The sequence below is a fragment of the Melospiza georgiana genome, chromosome 17 (assembly GCF_028018845.1).
Source record: "Melospiza georgiana isolate bMelGeo1 chromosome 17, bMelGeo1.pri, whole genome shotgun sequence".
NCBI classification, from domain to species: Eukaryota; Metazoa; Chordata; class Aves; order Passeriformes; family Passerellidae; genus Melospiza; species Melospiza georgiana.
In genome coordinates, this window is record NC_080446.1 from 7,813,522 (window position 1) to 7,832,451 (window position 18,930).

The following is an 18,930-nucleotide window of genomic DNA, read 5'->3' on the forward strand; positions in this document are numbered from 1 at the left end:
GGGCAAAGCGACACCCGGCAGAGCCCCCCGAGCGCTGCCCCCGGGCCAGCGGCAATCAGCGTTTTACGGGCCACGTTTTCCATAACCTTGCAAAGGCGCTGCCAGCGGTTATTGACAACACATTTCTATTTATACCCGGCGTCATTAACCGCTGTCACCTTGAACACACGCCAATAACCGGGCCCTGAGCGCGGCGGCAGCGCCGTGCCGGCCCCTCTGCTTGCTGAGGTCGTGACAAATCGCTCTGTAATTCCACAAGATGCAGAACCCCAGACAGATTGTGGCATTTCTCAATTTAACAAATAAGAATAATTAGGAGAGAGTCAACTCGGCCAAAATCGTACTGAATTTATTTCAACTGTGCTTTAAAAAACAGTTTTGAGCTAAAATAATTTTTCATAATGATCGCAGCTATTACGCAGTTATCTCAGCAGGAGTCTGGTTTGAGAAATCTCAGAAAATTAAAAAAATATATAATGTTTTTGAAGGAGTCCCTCGCATCCCCCATTGTTTCGAGAAAATGTAGGAGATCGGTCATGGCAAAATTAACTCAACAAATCTGCACGTTAAAGATGAGATAAATAGAAGATAATTATTAGCTCGTCTGGCTTTGGGATGTTGAGCATTCAGATAATTCCCCAGCTGTGAAACTGCCACATTTGGAGACACTGGAGGGATACTGGCACATACTGGGAACAGGATTCAGCTACTGGGAAGCGTCACCCCCACCCAGGGATAAGCACAACAAGTGGGGATAAGAACTGACCACACACAGAATGTGATGAGCCGCTCCTGCCCCGAGGCTTCCCCGCCACCTCATTCCCAGAGTGTGGAACAGCTCTGGGAGGAGCTGGGGGAAGGCAAAAACCACCAGTGACAGGAAGAGCCCCAGTCTGAGCACAGCGATCGAGGCCGGCACCTTTGCCTCGAGCTTCTTGTTAAAGAAAAAGATAGAAAATGTTCACTTCACCTCCCTGACAGGACTCAAAGGCCAGGGGCAACACTCAAAAAAAAAAAAAAAAAAAAAAAAAAAAAAAAAAAAAAAAAAAAAAAAAAAGGCAGGAATTTGAAGAACCCAGGCACTGCATTCTGCATTGCTGCCTGGGAAGCCAAATTCTCATCCAGTCCTACAGGGCAGGATGCAATAACAGAATTTTTATCCAATAAGGTGAGCTGGAGCACAGGGACAAAATATTGAATTAAAAAGCGAAACCAGGAGCAAAATCAAAGTATTAAAAAAGCTCTCAAGGAAATAAATGAAGGATGGAGATGAGCAGCTGCATGGGGCTGGCTCCAGCCTCTCCCAGGTGGAACATGCAGCAAAGCTGGGCGAGGGGCTGAAGGCTCTGGATAGGCTGGAGCAAACCCTGAGACTTGGCTTGGTCAGGAGAACAAGGACTCCTGGCTTCCTCGTCCCAGGCACCCTCCTTCCACAGGGGATGGGGCACCATCCTCAGGGCTGACCATGTCCCCACGCCTTTCCTGACACTTTTCCCTGGATGGGCACAGAGGAGCCAGGACAGAGCAGCAGCTGCAGATGGTGCTTATGCAATGGTCTCAGCATGGAAACACCAGATCCTCATCCCAGCAAAGCAGGGCTGCAGGGGATGCTCAGAACCATGGATGGGAGCGGAGGTGGGAGGAGGAGGAGAATCCTGCTTTAATTTTATTCCGAGTTCAGGTTTCAACCCAGATGCCTCGAGATCTAATTCCGAATAAATAATTGTACTGAGTAACCCAGGTCCCCCAGTGATTAACTAAACACACTGAGGCTCGCTGAAATTGAATTAGTGGTGTGCACTCAGCCGTTATTACCCTCCCCACGTCATGAATATTAATGAGGGGTTATTAAGAAATGTAAATGATGCCTCAGGGGGTTGGGAGCACCGGGGGTGCAGGGCCGTGTGGGCTGATATGACAAACCATTAGGAAAACAGCCTGATTGAAGCCACTTTTTAATTATGTCAGATCTCGCTCTTTGGCGGGTGCAGCCGCGTTTCCGGATGCTTTCGTCTTTATTAAAATGAGAAAAAGGGAACAAGTCAGAGCTGGAATGGAAATGAGCCTTTGCATGGGGGAAGAGTCTGCCACCCAACAGCCTGGCATGTGGGGGTGACTGGGTCCTGCACCCCACAGGGTCCCCCCCTGGCTCAGCTCTGGCCAGGGCACCCCCATGCTAACACAGGGGGCATTGGCACCCCCACAGCACCTGCACCCCATCCCTGGACCCCCAGAGTCCCCAGCTCCCCACCACAGCCCTGCTGCCTGCAGCCCCTTGCTCGGTTCAGCCTGGCTGGGCAGTGGAGCGGCTGCCACAGGCTCATGCATTTTAACAGGCTCTCACAGGGCTCCCCGCGCCGGAATGGGAGCTGACAGGGCCAGCTGAGTTAATCAGAGTGGATAATGGAGGGAAAGAGAGAAATCTCAGCCCAAATTGCTGCAGAAATCATGAGCCGGGACTCAAAACCATTGAATTAAGCTGGGATGATGCTTAAAGGGGAAGGCAGCAGCTCTCCCAGCCTGCTGTCCCACTGAAGCAGGGAAGGAGAATGGCCACAGTCCTCCCACAGAGGATAGGGGCCAGCAAATATTGAGGAGACCCTGTTCCACTGCAGAGATGTGCCCCTGGCACTGGGACAGACATCGAGGTCCATCCAGCTCTGCCCCATCAGGGGGTTACACACTGAGCAAAGCAGGCCAGGGGCTGTCCTTTGGAGGGCACCATCAGATCAGATGCTTTGTTGTGGTGACGGGCCTGGACCTGCTCCACCATCCCAACACTCACTCCCCTCCGTGTGCTCACCCTCTGAGAGCATCAAACCCGGGTGCCTGGACAGGGCTGAGCCACCAGCAAGGGGACAATGGGCACGAGATGGAATCCCAGCCCATCCCTGCGAGCCGCCGGCACCGCGGCGGTGTCACCGCAGACAGATGGAGCAGTCTGGGACAGGCACGCACGCAGGATCGTTGGGATTCAGGTCTCTCCGCCCTGATAGCTTCATAACACCAGGCTGCTGCTTAATTGCACCCGTAAGTGTTGGAATTACTGAAGGGTAAAATGCAAATGGTGTAACCTTTCCTGAGCTCACCCGGCACTGCTGTGCCGGCTCTGTGCCGAAGGGAGCTGCCTGAATCCCTTACCGCCTCTTAATTGCTCAGAAGCTGCTGGGAGATGCCCTCCCCAGGCCCCAGGAGGGAGAGGACAGGCCCCTTATCATGGTTGTCTGCTGGTTCCCTGGAGGTGTCGGGGAAGCCCTGGGAGCTGCCACCTCCCCAGTGTGACTGTGACACCCGTTCCAGCCCCACAGCACCGTGACCAGCTGAGCTGGGGCTGTGAAGGTGTAAGCACAGAGCAAAACACAGCCTGTGCCCTCCCTCTGCAGTGCCACCTTCCCACTCTGAAAGCCTGGCACAGCTCCTGCATGCTTGGTCCTGGGGTCTTGTGCTGCTGGATGCCAGGGCACAGCACTGGCTGAGCCCACAGCACAGCAGGAGCTGGAGGGCTCCAGTGCCAGCACAGGAACCCAGCTGTGCTCTCATGGTTAATGAGATTTTCATGAACCTGCGAATCATTTGGTGGGAGGGGTGGGGACAGGCCCGGGTAATTAAAGGTTGCTGACCTGTGAAATCAGGCTGTGAGAAGCAGGCACTGAGCTGAGGGTAGATGGGGGAGGGAAGAGGAAGGTTCAAGGGGAGAGGGTGCTTGTGGTCAGGCTGTCCCTGCTCCTCACCTGTGGCAGTGCCACTTACTGTCCTGGTACAGTTGGAGGCTGCGTGCTGAAGCAGCACCTTATTTATGGCTCTGCTTCCCTGAGATAAACTCCACAAAGTGTGACAATCAAAATTAAAGATTTCTCCAGAAAGGCAGCCTAGGGGAAATCACTTCTGCGGCCAGTGGAGATTTCCCAACGGTGACTTTTAAATTAAAGGAGAAAAAAATTTCTTTAATTTGGCAGCATGCATGGGATGCAGCTCACTGGGCACGTTATTATCCAGCTCAGCAAATGCTCCCAGAATTCACTCGTGCTCCAAATTACCAATCTATCTGTGAGGCTGCACATCCCCACCTGTGCCAGCATCAACCTGCACTGGGGGGTTGCATCCCAGCAGGGACTGGGTGCACCCTGACACCCCAGAGCTAAGTCCTGGCAGCTGCCCCCTCCCCACACAACCCATTTTTTCTGTCCGAGCTGGAGCAGCTGCTGCATGTCCCCAGTGCAGGAGCTGCCCAAGGCCATGGGGAATGGTGGCCCAGGGGGTGCAGGCAGCTGTGGCCCTGCCTGCCCTGGCACAGCTCTTCCCCTCCCTCTCCCCCGCCCCTTCAGGATGAAGCAATGAAATTATTTTTCTACTTGAGTAGTTTTCAATTTAGATTAAGAAAAATCTGCGCTCCGTTAGCGACGCTGCAGTAAATCACGCGCGGGCGGCGCGGCGCGGCCGCAGCCCCATCGCTTATCGCCTGCAAACCTTTTTTCACGTTGACAGGCCCTGAGTGTGACATTGAGCAGGGCAGCAGCAGCCTGGCAGGGACACTGCAAAGGGTGGGGGATCCCCACCTGGCACTCTGTCTGGGGCAGCACCCATGGCAGGCAGGCTCCCTGGGAAGGATCAGGCTTGCCACCATCCCATTCAATCCCTGCCAGTCCCGGCATGGCTTGACAGCACGCTGGGGGCACGCTAAGTGCCTGCTGCCAGCATCACTCAGTACGCCAGCAGCTCACCAAGCCCTTGTTGTTGCCCATCACCCAACACAGCTGTGATGGTGCCATCGCTGCCTGCCCTGCAGCCACACCACGAGCAGGTCCCATCCTCATGCTCATCTCAGCACTGCCACCATCACCGTGCCAGCACCATCAAAAGGAGCATTTGACAGAAAACAAACCTTTTTTTTTCCCTCTGGTTCTTGCAGCTCGTTTATCGCTGGCGCGGGGCAGGCGGAGCTGTCAGCGCCTGAACCTCACTCATCCGTTTAACCTTGGGGGAAGAAACACATTTGTGCCGCATAACGTGCATCAGATGGTGGCACCAGGAGCGCCTGTAGCTGCTGCGCCTGATGGATGGGCTACAGGGGCCTCGCCTGACCTGTGCTTGTATGTTATCTGCATTGCTGCGGGAGGCTTTTCATCACGCCGACAGCTCCGGCAGCACCAGCCTGCCAGGAGCAGCTCACCTCACCAGGAATGGCTGAGGGCACTGCAGCCACAGGCACCCGGCCCCATGGCTGTGCTGGCATCGTGGCACTGTGGCAGTGAGCCACCATGCCAGGGGACACGTGTCAGGCTGTGCCCGTGCCAGATGCCTGGCTGCGGCGGGGCTGGAGGGACAGGGAGAGTTGGTGCCTGCCATGCGAGGGGACAAAGGACTCCCTCACTGCTGGCACTGCCAACCAGGCCAGCTGAAAGGAGAGGCCGAGCCGCTGCACTTGTTCTTTGGGTGACATTTTGCCAACAAGGGGTCCTGTGACAGTGACAGAGAGGGCATGGTGCTGGGCAGCCTGCAGCCCCGGTGACGGATGAGCGCTGCCAAGTGCCGACACAAAAGCCATTTGGTGTAGGGAAATGATAGATGCTAACACTAATTTTAAGCACAGGCAGCCGAATTCCTCCAGACAGTCTCGGCACTCAGGATTTAGGGCACAGCTGCTGGGTTCAGATAAGGTGTGAAATCAGCCCAGCGTGCAGGGTGTTACTTGGTAATGAATGGCCAGTGATGGATGGAGGTGGCTCAGTGCTATAACCTCCACATTTGGAGCCTTTCAAATCTCTTGCCATCAATCCTGGTTGCTGCCAGGCACCAGGAGGAGGAGCCAGGAACTGGCAATGGGCACACACCATGCCAGGTGAGCCCCACAGTTTGGATTCCCCCTGAACCACTGGCAGGAAAACCAGAGGGGTCTGGGAACAGATCCTGCCCAGGCTGGATCTGGTTGCTCCAGTACCCCCAGCAGCATGGGCACACACACCACCACCACTTCCTCTCACCATGGAGCATCACTGGCTGCTTCCATGTGCTGGCAGCAGCCTGGTAAGGAAGGGGATGGTGAATGATCCTGGCCTCCAGCACTGCTGTGGTGAGCAGCCTCAGACCCACGTGGACAACGCAGGGACAGCGCCAGCCCAAAATATTTATGGTGAAAGTGATGCTGGAAATGGCAAGTGCTGTGCTTGTCTGTAGCGTTTAATCTTTCCTCTGACCTTATAAAAAAATCTATTTGTGTTGAGATTTTAAATTCACTTCCTAAATCATCCACTACAGGCTTCACACAGTATTAATTCCTCCTCAAGCAAATGAGTTTGGTATTTGTTCTTTTCCGGTCCTGCCAAAGCCAGAGTGCTGGAAGGATGAATGCCATGCTCCCCTCAGACATAATGCCTGTGTCCCAGCCAGTGCTCTGTGCCCCTTGCACCCCTGTGAGCCATGTCACCCTGTGTGCACACTCACCCCCACACAGCACCTTTGAGGGGATCCCATCTCCTCCAGCTCACAGGAGAGCTCTGAGCAGGATGGTCACCTCTGTACCTCTGTCACCTCCCAGGAGAAGGAAGAATCAGAGGTGGGGGTGAAAGCCAGGGTCTGTACAGAGCAGCAGCCCTGCCTTGTGCCAGAGGACACATGGCACTGCTGCAGCTGGGACAGATCTTCCAGAGGAGCACACCAACACACAGCCTTCAGTCCAGAGCCACTGTCTGCCAGGATGAGACATGGGCAGTCCTGGTATTGAGCAAATCACTGGGAATGCAAACCAGGTGCACCTGGGGAAATACATCAAAGAATTACTGCTGCTGAGGGTTACAGGGTGTTCCCTGCTCACACACTGCACCTGGGCCCCTCTTCTCCCAGGATCTAAGGGGAGGGGTTAATGATAAACCATGGGGTTTACCAGTCCCTGTGCAATGGGCATGAGCAGGGTGAGCGGACAACCTGCTCCTGATTTATTGTCCTGGAAACATTTTATATAGGCAATGTACTTAAAGGAACTAATTAGAATTGTATTAATATTTATGGACCATATGGAGAAGCTGATAACTGCTATTGGAGGGTATTAGCTGTTATCTTACACTGGGCAGGACTGTGATGTTTGGAGGCAACTTTAATTGTGGTAAGAGCAGCCAAGGTCTCACCAGCAGCCAGTGACAGCAGCCCACCTGTCACTGCAGGGCCAAACTATGCTGGAATTAATAACTCTGCTCACATGGTTCCCCTGAGTAGCAGAGCATCCCTCCAGGCATCCCTCCACAGGGATGGCAGCCCCTGCTCTCCCAGCCCCTGGAGCAGAAGCCTGGTCTCCATGCTGGACACGATGCTCCCAGCCCTGTCCCTGCCAGTGCTCCCATCCATCCAGCCTGGAGCAGGGGGCTGGGAGGGGCCCCAGGGACAGGCAGCCCCAGCAGTCCCTGGCTCATCCATAACCAGCTCCCTGCCCGCGCCCGACCTCTCGCTATAGCAAAGTTCACATCAATTTTCCTTCCCCTCATTTGTCTGTAAACCATGAAGAAAAATCACCGCCGTCCGCCCGCATCAGGCACTGCTGTGATGTATGGCTGTAATAAAATCCCCATTTTGGGAGGCCGCCGCGCCGCGCCGCCAGCCGGGCGCCACGCGTGGCCGTGCCACCAGCCGGGCACCACGCGTGGCACAGAGCCGTGAGCAGCCAGCACCAGCCTAGCCTAGAGCCTTGCATCTTGTCTTGGCTTCACTGCATTATGGATGGGGGATATTAGAGCTGCTGTTGAGCAGCAGTCCCTGCGAGTGTTCAGGCAGCCAGCGCTGTTTAACCCCCAGATGGTGAGGGACAGCTCAAGGCAGGGCTGAGCGAGGCTGTAGCAGGCAATACCCTGCCTGTGCTGGGCATCCTGCTCACCCTGAGCTGGGGGACAGCTGTGGGCCTGACTGATGTCCTTCAGCTCCCCCAGCTCTAGGAACAGTGTCACATACAGGAACTTTCATGTCAGCACCCAGCAGCAGCCATGGTGCCAGCTCGGGACCAAGCAGTCCGAGAGCACATGGGACACCTTCCACTGGACCAGGTGCTGCAACCCCTATCCAACTTGGCCTTGAACACTTCCAGGGATGAGATGGCCACAGCTTCTCTGCACAGCCTGTTCCAGTTCCTCACTGCCCTCACTGCCCAGGGAAAAATTCCTTCCTAATCTCTAATCTAACCCTGGTTGTGGGAAGTCATTCCACCTTGTTCTGTCACTCCATGCCCTTGTCTAAAGTCCCTCTCCAGCTCCCTTGGGGCCTTTTTAGGCACCGGAAGGTGCCATAACTCTTGGGCTCCGTAACGGAGCCTTCTCTTCTCCACGCTGAACATTCCCAGCCCTCCCAGCCTGGCTCCAGAGCAGAGGTGCTCCAGCCCTCGGAGCATCTCCGTGGCCTTCTCCGGACCCGCTCCATCAGCTCCACATTCTTCTCATGCTGGGTCACCCCCGGGGATGGGGACGGGGACGGGGGGCGCTGCCGGAGCCCGGCACAGCCCGGTCCGCTCCCGGTCGGCTCCGGCGGAGCAACAGCCTCCTCTGCCGGCCGCCGGGAGGGATCGGCGCCGGGACCAGGACGGAACCGGCACCGAGCCGCCACACCCGGCGGGACGGGACGGGAGGAGCCGCCGGAGGCACCGGCACCGGCTGGGAGGAGCTGCGGGTGAGGAGGGGGCTGCCCAGCCCAGGGGTCCGTGCCCCACAGCCCGGTGGCGGAGAGCACGCCAGGCTCACACTGCCATGTGCCACACGAGTGGCACGGGCCATCGCTGACGCCCCTCCACACCGTGACACCCATCGGGCACACAGCAGCCGGGCAGGAAGAGTGCAAGCCCCCCCCCAGCACCAGCCAAAGGGCCGGGGCTGCTCGGGAGAGATAGGTGACCTCCCCACATCGCCACCACTGCACTGTGGCACATGTCACGCAAAGGGACCCCATGCATGTGACCAGGCTGTTCTCAAAGCCCCTGGTTCCTGCTCATGTTTCCTTTTGATTTAGACACAGAGTTCTGCCAGCAACAAATGCATTTGGCTGCTCGGAACAGGGATGACGCACACAGGAATTTCCAAGGGGGAAAGTATGATCGTTGAGCTGTAAAAGCCTGGGTGAGGTCACAGAGGTCGCACTGGCTTCAGCACAGATGCCTGCATCCTGGCAGGCTGGCCTTGTCACAGCTTCCCAGGCAGGGCGTGTCCCTGGTGTCTCCCCACACACTGGGACCCCAGGACAAGTCTCTTCCACCAGCCCCACAAAAAGCCTGGTTCTGTCTCTCTGCACCCACTGCAGCCCTGGCTGTCCCCTGTGCTTTGCTGCAGCCCTGCCAGACCCCTGCCCTGTCCCCCAAGTCAGATTGCCTCTGCCCAACTTGCTGGCAGCACCTTCAGGTGCCCTTTGCCATTCATTGAGGCACAGAGCTGTGCCTGCATGGCCACAGCTCAGCAATGAGAGGAGCCACAGAACAGCCCCCTAGCAGGGCTGCAGTTCCGACCATGCCCCTGTCTGCGTGGAACGGGATGCAGGAAGCAGACGTCCTGCTCAGCAGGGCTCAGACACAGCAGTGGCAGCACAGCGGGGTCCCAAGAGCAGGGAGCACACCTCACCCTTGGCATGGTCACCCTTCACATGCTCAGCTGGGCTCCCTGTGACCCCCCACACCTTTACCTTGGGCATCCCAGGGTCACCTCCATCAGTCTGGGAGCATGGGGAGGTGAGAGGCAGTGCTGACCCCGCCACAGCACCCATCTGCTGGGACATGTCTGCAGCCAGTGACATGTCGGCACGGAGCCACCGGCCTGTCCCCACGGAGGAATGGTGCTCAGCAACGGGTGCACCCAGCCTTGTGTCTCATGGAGGCTTCCCACGCTCTGCTCCCCCTGAGGCCATGCTTGCCCGCGGGGACCCAGCCTGTTGTCCCCTGAGGCTCCACCAGCGGACGTGGCGTGAAGCAGGCACCAGGCCAGGACTGGGACAGGCAGGTGCTGGGTTTATGGGATGGGCACGGCCCAGCACACCCACAGCCCTGTGGCACCCCAGTAACACACTGCCAGCGCAGCAGCCCCCAGGGGAACATCTTCCTGAGCAGCCCCCTCTGGGTTCCTGTCCCAAAAATTCATTTAATCACTTGTCACAGCTGGGTAGTTCGGGGCTCCTCATGGCTGTAGGGTGACCCCAGCCCATGGCCTCATCTCCCTTCCCCCATGAGAGTGCTGAGGGTCCTTTCCCTGATGCAGCCAGGTTGCTAGGGCTGGACAAGGCCAGGTAAATCATTTCTCAGGCCGTCATTGCCTCGGGCACAACTGTGACACGCAGCAGCAGTGAGTGTTTTGGCACACGAAGGTTGTGTGCATGGCCCCTCCCCAGCTCCACACAGATATAAACCCCGCCAACCTGCGCTCTTCATCCATACCTTTGGCATTCACCAACATGAAGACCACCATTGTTCTGCTCCTGGGCATCCTGGCCCTGTGTGCCCAGCTGCATGCAGCCCCTACAGATAGTGAGGAGAAAGGTGAGTGCTGGGGGGCTTGGGGTGGGTGCCTTGTGCTAGCTCCTGAAGCACTGCGGGGCTGATTGGGGCAGGGGTCCCCATGGAATGAGCAGGTAGGAGCAATCCCAGAGTACAGAGCCAGGCACATGCCAGGCTCCAGAGCATCCATGCACCACTGAAGTGTGGCTGTGCCAGCAGAGCCACTGAGCTTTGCACTGCAGGGACAGCATGGGCAGGGGGGCTCGGCTGTGGCAGGATGTGACAGGATGTGGCAGTGTGGCAGGAGCCCTCAGCAGGTGCACAGCTGGACCTGAGGGGCCATGCACCAGTCCATGCCCATGGTGTGGGGACCCTGTGCTGCTCACTGAGGGGCCCAGCATCTCCAGAGATGGGGTGTCCCTCTGTATCCCTGTACTTGCTATCCCTGCTCTGTGCCAGCAGCAGGAGGCTGGCTCACTGCTCGGGGGCACCTCAGTGTGCCCCTTTTAATCATTGACCACAGCAGTCAGGTGATGTGACTCCAGCACTTCCCTGCTGCCATGGAGGAGCCACGGTCACCCACGAGGCTTGGGCGCAGCCACCGTGACCAGGCTCAGTGCTGGTGAGCACAGCTCCCGAGGGATGCAGCACTTTGGGGCCTGGCTTGGGGCTGGTGACCCCCTGTGCTCAGCCAGGATCCTGCTTGCCATGGGGACAGCTGGCAGACCCCTGTGTTCCCCACAGCCATCCTCAGCCTTTGCTGAAGAAGCACCTGGCAGGGCCAGGGTGGGGACGCCAATATCCTGGATGCCATGCACTGGGGACAGGAGCCAAAGCATTCCTGTCGCCCAGAAGGTGATGTCAACTGCGTGGGCTGGAGCTGCTGGCCTCACTGCCAGCTTGCTCAGTCCCTCTCCAGCTGGCTGAGGGCAGCTTCAGCTGGATTGTCCCCTCAGCAACCAGCAGGGCACCTTGGAGCTAGGGCACAAGCAGGGCAAAACCACTGGTGCCCAGGCTGCTCCCACCAGCTCTCAGTTTCCCCTGTGCTTTTCTCCTCATCTCCTTCCATGAGCCTTCCTTTTCTTGGCTCCCATCTGCTGTCATCCAGCTGCTCTTGTGCTGGCATCCTCCCTCAGAGCCTCTCAGTGCTGGCTGCTCACTGCCAGCACCAAGGTCACCCCACGCTGGGGTCACCCCAGGCTCTGGCAGAGTTGTCACAGGGTCAGACCAGGGCAATGATGCTCAAGGACAGCACCAGCACAGGGCTAGAGCCACGTCACAGTGGGACACCAGTGACCCTGGGTGCACAGGGTGGGACTGGCAGCAGTGCTGCTGCTCTAGAGAAGCTGCTGCTGGGTCCAGGTGGGCTCTGTGCCTGTGCAGCACAGGTAGGGATGGTGCACGTCCCTCCTCTCCATCCTGGTGGTCAGTGTGCTGACCTCCATGCTGTTATCACCGCCGTCCCCCCCGGCTGACACAGCACTGTGCTCTGGCCCTGCTGCAGGGGCCACTGGGCTGCAAGATGGTTGCTTTCATTCCTGGCATCCCTGGGCCTGCTGTGGGAGCATCCCAGCCAGCCTGAGCGTGGCCAGGTCCCTGCAGCTCCTCAGCAGGTCCCCATCCGGGAGGGCACAGGGAAAACAGCTGCCTTGATGATCTCCCTGCCGCCCCGGGCCTCTGCCCGTGTGTCACCTCCCACTGCCGTCAGCGGTGACATGAGGTGCGGCAGCGGGGCAGGCGGCTGAGCGCCGGCTCCTGTTCCTGCATAAACACCCGGCAGGGAGGGGACCACAGGCAAAGGCAAACAGTTACTGATTTACTGCCACGCCGCCGTGCCACATTGTTGACTGTGGGGTTAAATTACCTGGAGACGGACCCCGGCAGAGCAGACGCCAACTCGTGACTCAGGCAGGGATCATGTCCCGGCCCCATGCACCCTTGGCCCATGCAAATTTACAAGATGCCTGGAGCTGGGGCTGCCTCCACCAGCAGCAAGAGCACATCACCAGGAACAGGGCAGGTTTCATCCTCCTGCAGGAGGATGGGTGCTGGCACAGTGGCAAACACTGATGCGAGCCAGGCAGCATACCAGGTGGGCGAGCTGGGCCCATTCAAACCATCCCCAGCTTGACATTGCCTGGGGCAGTTAAGTGTCCTGAGCCAACAGCAGCGCCATGGGAAGGGTATCCTGGACAGGCTGAAGGGACTGGGGCCGTACAGCCCCAGTACCACCATGCCCTGGAGCACTGGGAGTGCATGTCAGTGACATTCCCTGACAGCCCCTTGCACAAATGGTGATCAGATGGTCCATCTGCATCCCCAGTGCTGTGGGAGGCTGTGAGGATGGCAGGGTCCGTGGGACAGGGCTGCAGCTGAGCAGGAGCTCCCATGGCTGTGGGAACATGCAGGGCAGCCCCAGGGCAGGCACCTGCCCAAGGCACAGGGAGCCTGGAGCACCCTTCACTTGAGGAGCAAGAGCTGGAGGAGAACAGTGGCTGGAACAGGCGCAGGAGCTGGGTGAGCAGCAGCAGAGCCGAGCCACAACCCTGTGTGCACTGCTGGCTCCTCCCGGCCTCGGAGCACCTGCGACCCAGGCCAGGAGCTCCATTCAAGCTCATGCCCGTGGCCGGGGCGGTGCAGGGTGAGCTGAGCAGGGACGGGTCATGCCTCGCTCCCGGCGAGCGGTACCACTTCATCCCCAGGGCCGATCGCTGAGGGCAGGGCCATGGCGACCCAGCGGCCCGGCGGGCACAGAGCGGCGCTGCCCGCCTGGGGTCCGGCCTGCGGGGGCCGTGGCCAGGGGTGCTTGGCTGCTGTTCCTGCCCGGCGAGTTCTCAGCATGGCCGCCCAGTCTCCTCGAGGCTCCCCCTCCCTGGTCGGCAGCCAGCAGCAGCAGATACCTGATACTCGGGTTGTGCAAGCGCGAAGGGGGAGCCTGGCCCTGCCCGGCCCTTGGGAGCCACCCGGAAGGCCGAGCCCGCCGGCCCCACCTGGAGAGGAGCTTAAAGGCCGGCCGGGCGGCCACAGCGCAGCCGGTTCCTGCACCATGCCCGCGGCCCGCAGCGTCCTCATCTTGGCGGGGCTCCTGGCTCTGTGGGCAGAGCTGCCGGCAGCATCCGCCCAGAATGACACCAGTGAGTATGAGCGCATGGCCCAGCACGGCTCGTCACGGCACGCCCGGCGAGCGGCCAGCATCCCTCCCTCCCAGCCCCAGGGCAGCCGGCGTGGGGGCCGCGGCGAGCACCGGCCCGTGCCCGGCGCGGTCGGGCTCGGCAGCATCCCTGGACCCAGCCCTGGGGCCGGGGCAGCATCTCCCGGAAAGGGACGCAGCCCTCGCCCTGCCCGGCGCCGGCCGCCCCCGCCTGCCCACGGCCCCACCTTTGCCTTGCAGCCAAAGCCGGCGTGTGCCCCAGCCCGGCGACGGATGCGGTGAACTGCACGGTGGGGTGCCAGTCCGATGGCGACTGCGAGAGCACCCTCAAGTGCTGCCCGGCAGCCTGCGGCAAGGCCTGCCAGAAGCCTGACGGTAACACTGCCTCCTGCTCCTGGCCGTGCTGCCCAGAGTCGCTGCCACTGCCACCCAGCCCGTCCCAGCCAGCAGCACGGGTGCTCCAGGGCGCAGCGGTGGCCACGGGCCGGGGTGCCCGATGTGTGTTCAGCTGCAGGATTGGGGGCTGCATGGAAGCCCAGCAGGCTCGGGGCGTGCTCCTGCTGGGCCACGCTCGCACCTTCCTCCTCTCAGCGGTGCAGGGGCTGAGTGGACAGCCCTAAATGATGCTGGGGCTTGGGTGGAGGGTGGGGTCTCCGCCACTCCCCGTTGCAGCCGTTGTTGCCTGCTCAGCCTTGTGGGCAGCTGCCAGCCCAGGATGTGGGGGCACTGTTCTGTTGCTCACCACAACAGTCCTGGACAGTGACCCAAGGAGATGGGTGCAGGAGCTGGAATCCACAGGTGCAGACAGATGGATGTGACCTGGAGGCTCCAGTGCCTCCATGGCTGCCTGCAGTGCTGCCTTGGCTGCACCACAGTGGAGGGCAGCATGGTGCAGAGCCAGAGCTCAGTGCCAGTGGCAGGCAGTGGGACAGCGGGGCAGGGGCCCCACACTGCTGGGCAAAGGCTGTTTGGGGGGCCCATGATCCTGGCTGAGGCCTAGGCTGCTATGAACAAACAGCCTGGGTCATCCATGGCAGTTGTAGAGGACAGCAGGGCCAAGGCCACAGCTACATGTTGCAGCTGTGCATCCTGTGCCAGCCCTGTGTCCCTAAGAGGGAACACTGGGCACAGGGACCATTGGGGGCCACTATGCTCTGTGACCTCCCTGACATGTGCCCATCAGGTCCAGATGGCGCGGAGCACCAACAAGTGGATCTATGGGATGGGGGAAATGCTGGGTACTGTGGTGGTCCCTCCTCCATGGCAGATAGGGGCCAGGGCCATGCCCACAGCTTTGGGAGCTGCAGGGTAGGCCCTGCCCCCCATGCCAGGGCCAGCAGGTCTCAGCCATGTTCTTTTGCCTTTCAGAGAAGCCTGGCACCTGCCCACCCGTCAACCCGGGCATCCCCATGCTGGGCATCTGCTCCAACCAGTGCAAGACCGATGCCAACTGCGCTGGGATCCAGAAGTGTTGCAGGAACGGTTGTGGCAAGGTCTCCTGTGTGACACCCATCCAGTGAGGTCAGTTGGGTGCATTCCAGCCCCGGGGATCCCACAGCACCTCAGCACGGTGCCTATGCACCCATCCTGCTCACAGCCTCTGCTCCTTTGCAGGCACAGCCGCCTCCTGCCAGCCCAGCCAGAGGGAAGCTGCTGCCTGATGCCCATCCCTCATGCCCTGGCCGTGGCCCTGCACCATCCTCCCGACTTGGAGCCTTCAGCCTCAATTTTCTCCCTGGGGTTCTCTGCTCAGGGCAAGACCCCTGCACTCTCACCAATAAAGCAGCTTCTCCCTTACACGCTGTGGTTGCCTCTCCATCCCACACCATGGCCACCTCTTTGTTCATGCTGTGGCCACCTCCCCATCACAAGCCATGGCTGCCTCTCCATCCCATGCCAGGCATGCCTGGAAGGGCTTCACACAGGCAGCAGCATTGACTGACTCTGTCATGCCTCCAAGGGTCTGTGCCCTGCCCGGGGCTGTCCCATGGGTCCATGGCCCCAGCTGTCCCTGCACACTGGCTCCTCCACCTTGGGTCCTCCACCACGCTCAGAGCACTGTCAAGGTGCAGCTGTGTCCGTGTCCCATCAGAGCAGAGGTGCTCCTGCAGTGGCCAGGGGACAAACAGGCTGCAGTGTGTGCTCGTACATGAGCATCACCCAGACTCCTCCTTATCTCTGCCCTCCCAGCGTGGCCATGGCACCTTGCCCACAGCAGAAGCCTGAAGGAGCTTTAGGCAGTAGAAGCCACATGCCACAGTCCCATGCCTGCCCCTGTCACATCCCTCCCCACCTGCTCAAATCTGGGGGGGTCCTGTTCCTGTCCTGCTTTCCCCTGACACTTCCTGCTCTCCATGGGTCTCCAGGGGCCCTGTTTCTTCCATACCTGCCTGGTCCTGCTCCCAGCCCCTGGGATCAGAGCATGTCCCTCCTGCCTGGGAGGGGCTGGCACCCCCAAAGCCCCTGCCCTTGGCAGAGCCATCCCCTGGGACTGAGTGAGCCCCACACCTTGCCCAGCACTGCCCAGGGTCTGGTGCTTGTTCCCCCTCTCTGTGGGGCAGGTGCAGGCTGTGCCAGCACCACAGCTCCACAGCAGCTCTGCCTGCTCCATGTGGGCCAGGAGGCATCCAGTGGACACTGAAGATTGGGACAGGACACTGCTCCTGTGTCCACCCATGCTGTCAATGGTGTGGCTCTGGGAGTGCTGCTCAGCCCTTGGCACAGCTGCTCACAGGTCACCAGTGACCTGGAAAGGGAGCTGCAGATGTGTCAGCCATGGGCCACGAGCCCAGCACTGCCCCAGGAGTCTCCCCCAAGCTGAATTGTTCATGCCCAGCACTCCCACAGTCCTGGAACTGTGCTGCCATGAGAAGGAGCAGCTTGGCTTGGCCAGCCCCCACTCCAGCAGGGTTTAAATCCCAGCCCATTGCCCAGAAGCACATTGACTGCAGAGCAATGCTGGGCCACCCCACCCTTCTGGTGCTCCTGGCACTGCTCACCCTGGCCCAGCAGCACAGCCCCAGGGTCCAGGGCGCTGCCCTCGCCCTCCCTGCATCCCCACACGGGGCCCTGCAGGGACACTGGACCCCCACTGCCCCCCCTGCCCCCCCCAAAGTGGGTGAGTGCCCGGCGGGGGCGAGCGGAGCCCCCTGGCCCCCCAGCCTGTACTGCCTCTCCGACCATGGCTGCCCTGGTGCTGAGAAGTGCTGCCAGAGCGGGAAGGTCTGGACCTGCCTCCTGCCCACCACAGGTACTGCTGCTCACTCTAAGGGATGCCAGCACAAGGGTCGGGCAATGGGTGGGATGTGGGCTGGTGCCTGTCTCGGTGCCCCTGGAGCAAGCCCTGCTCCCTGGGACATGGCTGCACGGAGCATTTCCCTCTGCAGAGAGCCCAGGATACTGCCCCCGTGCTGGGAGTGCCATCGGGCCCAGCTGTGGGACAAGATGTCACAACGACACCTCATGCCAGTCAGGGGAGAAGTGCTGCCCCCGCGGCTGCTGCACCCGCTGCGTGCTGGCTGAGCCAGGTGAGGTGTCCTGAAGATCCCCGTGCCAGGCTGAGGATGCCCTGGGGCAGCCCCAAGGGTCTGCAGCCCCCATTGCACTGGAGGGGGGTCGTGGGCACTGGGGGCAGGCTGGCTGCATGCCAAACCCTGAGCCTTCCCTCCAGCCAAACCTGGGCTCTGCCCACGGAAGCGTGCCCAGAGCAGAGCTGCTGCCTGCCCCAACCGCTGCACCGATGACCGGGACTGCCCTGGGGAGCACAAGTGCTGCTTCTCTGGCTGTGGGCTGGCCTGCACCCCTCCAGACACAGGTACAGCCCTGCCAGCCCTCTCAGATCCCCACGTCCAGCCCACCACTGCACTGGTGTTTGCCCAGCTGCCCCTGGCAAAGCCCAGCGTGTGCCCGGCCCTATTGTGGACAAGGCACAGCGGCTGTGCCTGGCCAGGTGTGCAGCTGGTGGCACCCATCCAGGCCCCAGGGAGTGTGTGCCACTGGCTGCAGCTCCCAGTGCCACACGCCTGCCCTGGGCACAGCCCCAGCCCTCAGAGCTGGCCCTTGGGTGCTGTGGGAAGGGATCCCCATGCCCAGCTCCTCTGTGATGGGTGGGAGATGGCTCTGAGTGTGTGAAAGGCTGAACCCCCTCCTGAGCCTCCCTCCTGCACCCTCTCAGACTGCAGCCAGAGCAAGGGTTGTCCTTCACCACTCCAGCTACCAGCTGGCATCCCATACTGAGCTGTGACTGGTCTCACTGGGTCAGACTGGTATGGTGTGAGGCTGGTGACTGAGGTCATCGTGGTGCTTGGGGAAGGCAGATGGAGGACAGGGACAGGATGGAGACTGAGGCTGTGCCAGGAGCGGGACTGGGGACAGAATCCAGCACAGCTGCACTCTTCCCTGTCACCAGGGAGCCACCATGCCACAGCAAAGCCTGGTGTGTGCCCCATGGTGCTGCGGGGCTCCTTGGGGCCCTGCCTGGAGCTGTGTGACACTGACAGTGACTGCACTGGGGACAGCAAGTGCTGCACCACTGGCTGTGGCCACATCTGCAAACCACCCACCAAGGGTAAGCCACCAGCACCCTGTGGGGATGAGACCCCTGTGCCCCCTCCCTACCTGTCACCGTGACCCTCGGGGGGCAATGGGGACTGAGCTGCTCTCAATGGGACATGAGCTCAGTGAGGAGCTCACCGCTGCAGGAAGGGCAGCTCCCCCACCCTAGAGGGGTGCTCTGAGCCCCTCACTCCTTTCTCTCTCCACATGCATGGCCAGGTCTCTGTTCCCCTGCAGCAGAGGGTGATCAGGCAGCCAAGTGCCTCCTCCTGTGCCTGCAGGACAAGGACTGTCCCCCTGTCCCCCCTGCTGCCTGCAGGGCTGCAGCTGGGTCTGCATCCGCCCACTGTGGGGTACAGTCCCCTCCAGCCTGGAGGGGACAGAGGGAGCCAGGGTGGGAGCACCACAGGGCCCCCATCCCTCAGAGAAGGAGCACTGAGGCATCCTCACTGACCACCTCATTTCCCTCCTCCAGGTACAGCATAGCCATGGCCAGGAAGGGCTGCACCAGGAGCTGCCATTTCAGGATCATCCTCCACCCCACTGCCATTGCACCCATGGGCTGAGCAGAGGTGCACCCCACACCTCTCCCTGTGCTGGACCCTTTTCTCTGGCAGGATGGCACCAGCAGTGACTCCAATGCTTCTGGTCATGGTCCCTGGCACCCCCAGCTGGGACATTAAGGGCTGAATGCTGCCTGCACTACCCATGGCCAGCAATCCTAGCAACCCTGCATGAGGCAAAACCCTGCACCCACAATGGCCCCACAGCACTGAGA

General features: G+C 60.1%; 2 protein-coding genes across 2 annotated transcripts; both read left to right on the forward strand.

Moving 5' to 3' along the window:
* Nucleotides 1-13,385: 13,385 nt before the first annotated feature.
* LOC131090834 (WAP four-disulfide core domain protein 2-like) lies at nt 13,386-15,331 on the forward strand. The gene is made up of 4 exons (XM_058036449.1): nt 13,386-13,581; nt 13,839-13,973; nt 14,967-15,119; nt 15,213-15,331. The coding sequence occupies exons 1-3, from the start codon at nt 13,494-13,496 to the stop codon at nt 15,116-15,118; spliced, it is 375 nt and encodes a 124-aa protein (XP_057892432.1). The 5' UTR covers nt 13,386-13,493; the 3' UTR covers nt 15,119; nt 15,213-15,331.
* Nucleotides 15,332-16,553: 1,222 nt separating this feature from the next.
* Nucleotides 16,554-18,835, forward strand: LOC131090906 (WAP four-disulfide core domain protein 3-like). The gene is made up of 6 exons (XM_058036573.1): nt 16,554-16,848; nt 16,985-17,125; nt 17,269-17,412; nt 18,007-18,201; nt 18,348-18,445; nt 18,770-18,835. The coding sequence occupies exons 1-6, from the start codon at nt 16,554-16,556 to the stop codon at nt 18,833-18,835; spliced, it is 939 nt and encodes a 312-aa protein (XP_057892556.1).
* Nucleotides 18,836-18,930: the final 95 nt, after the last annotated feature.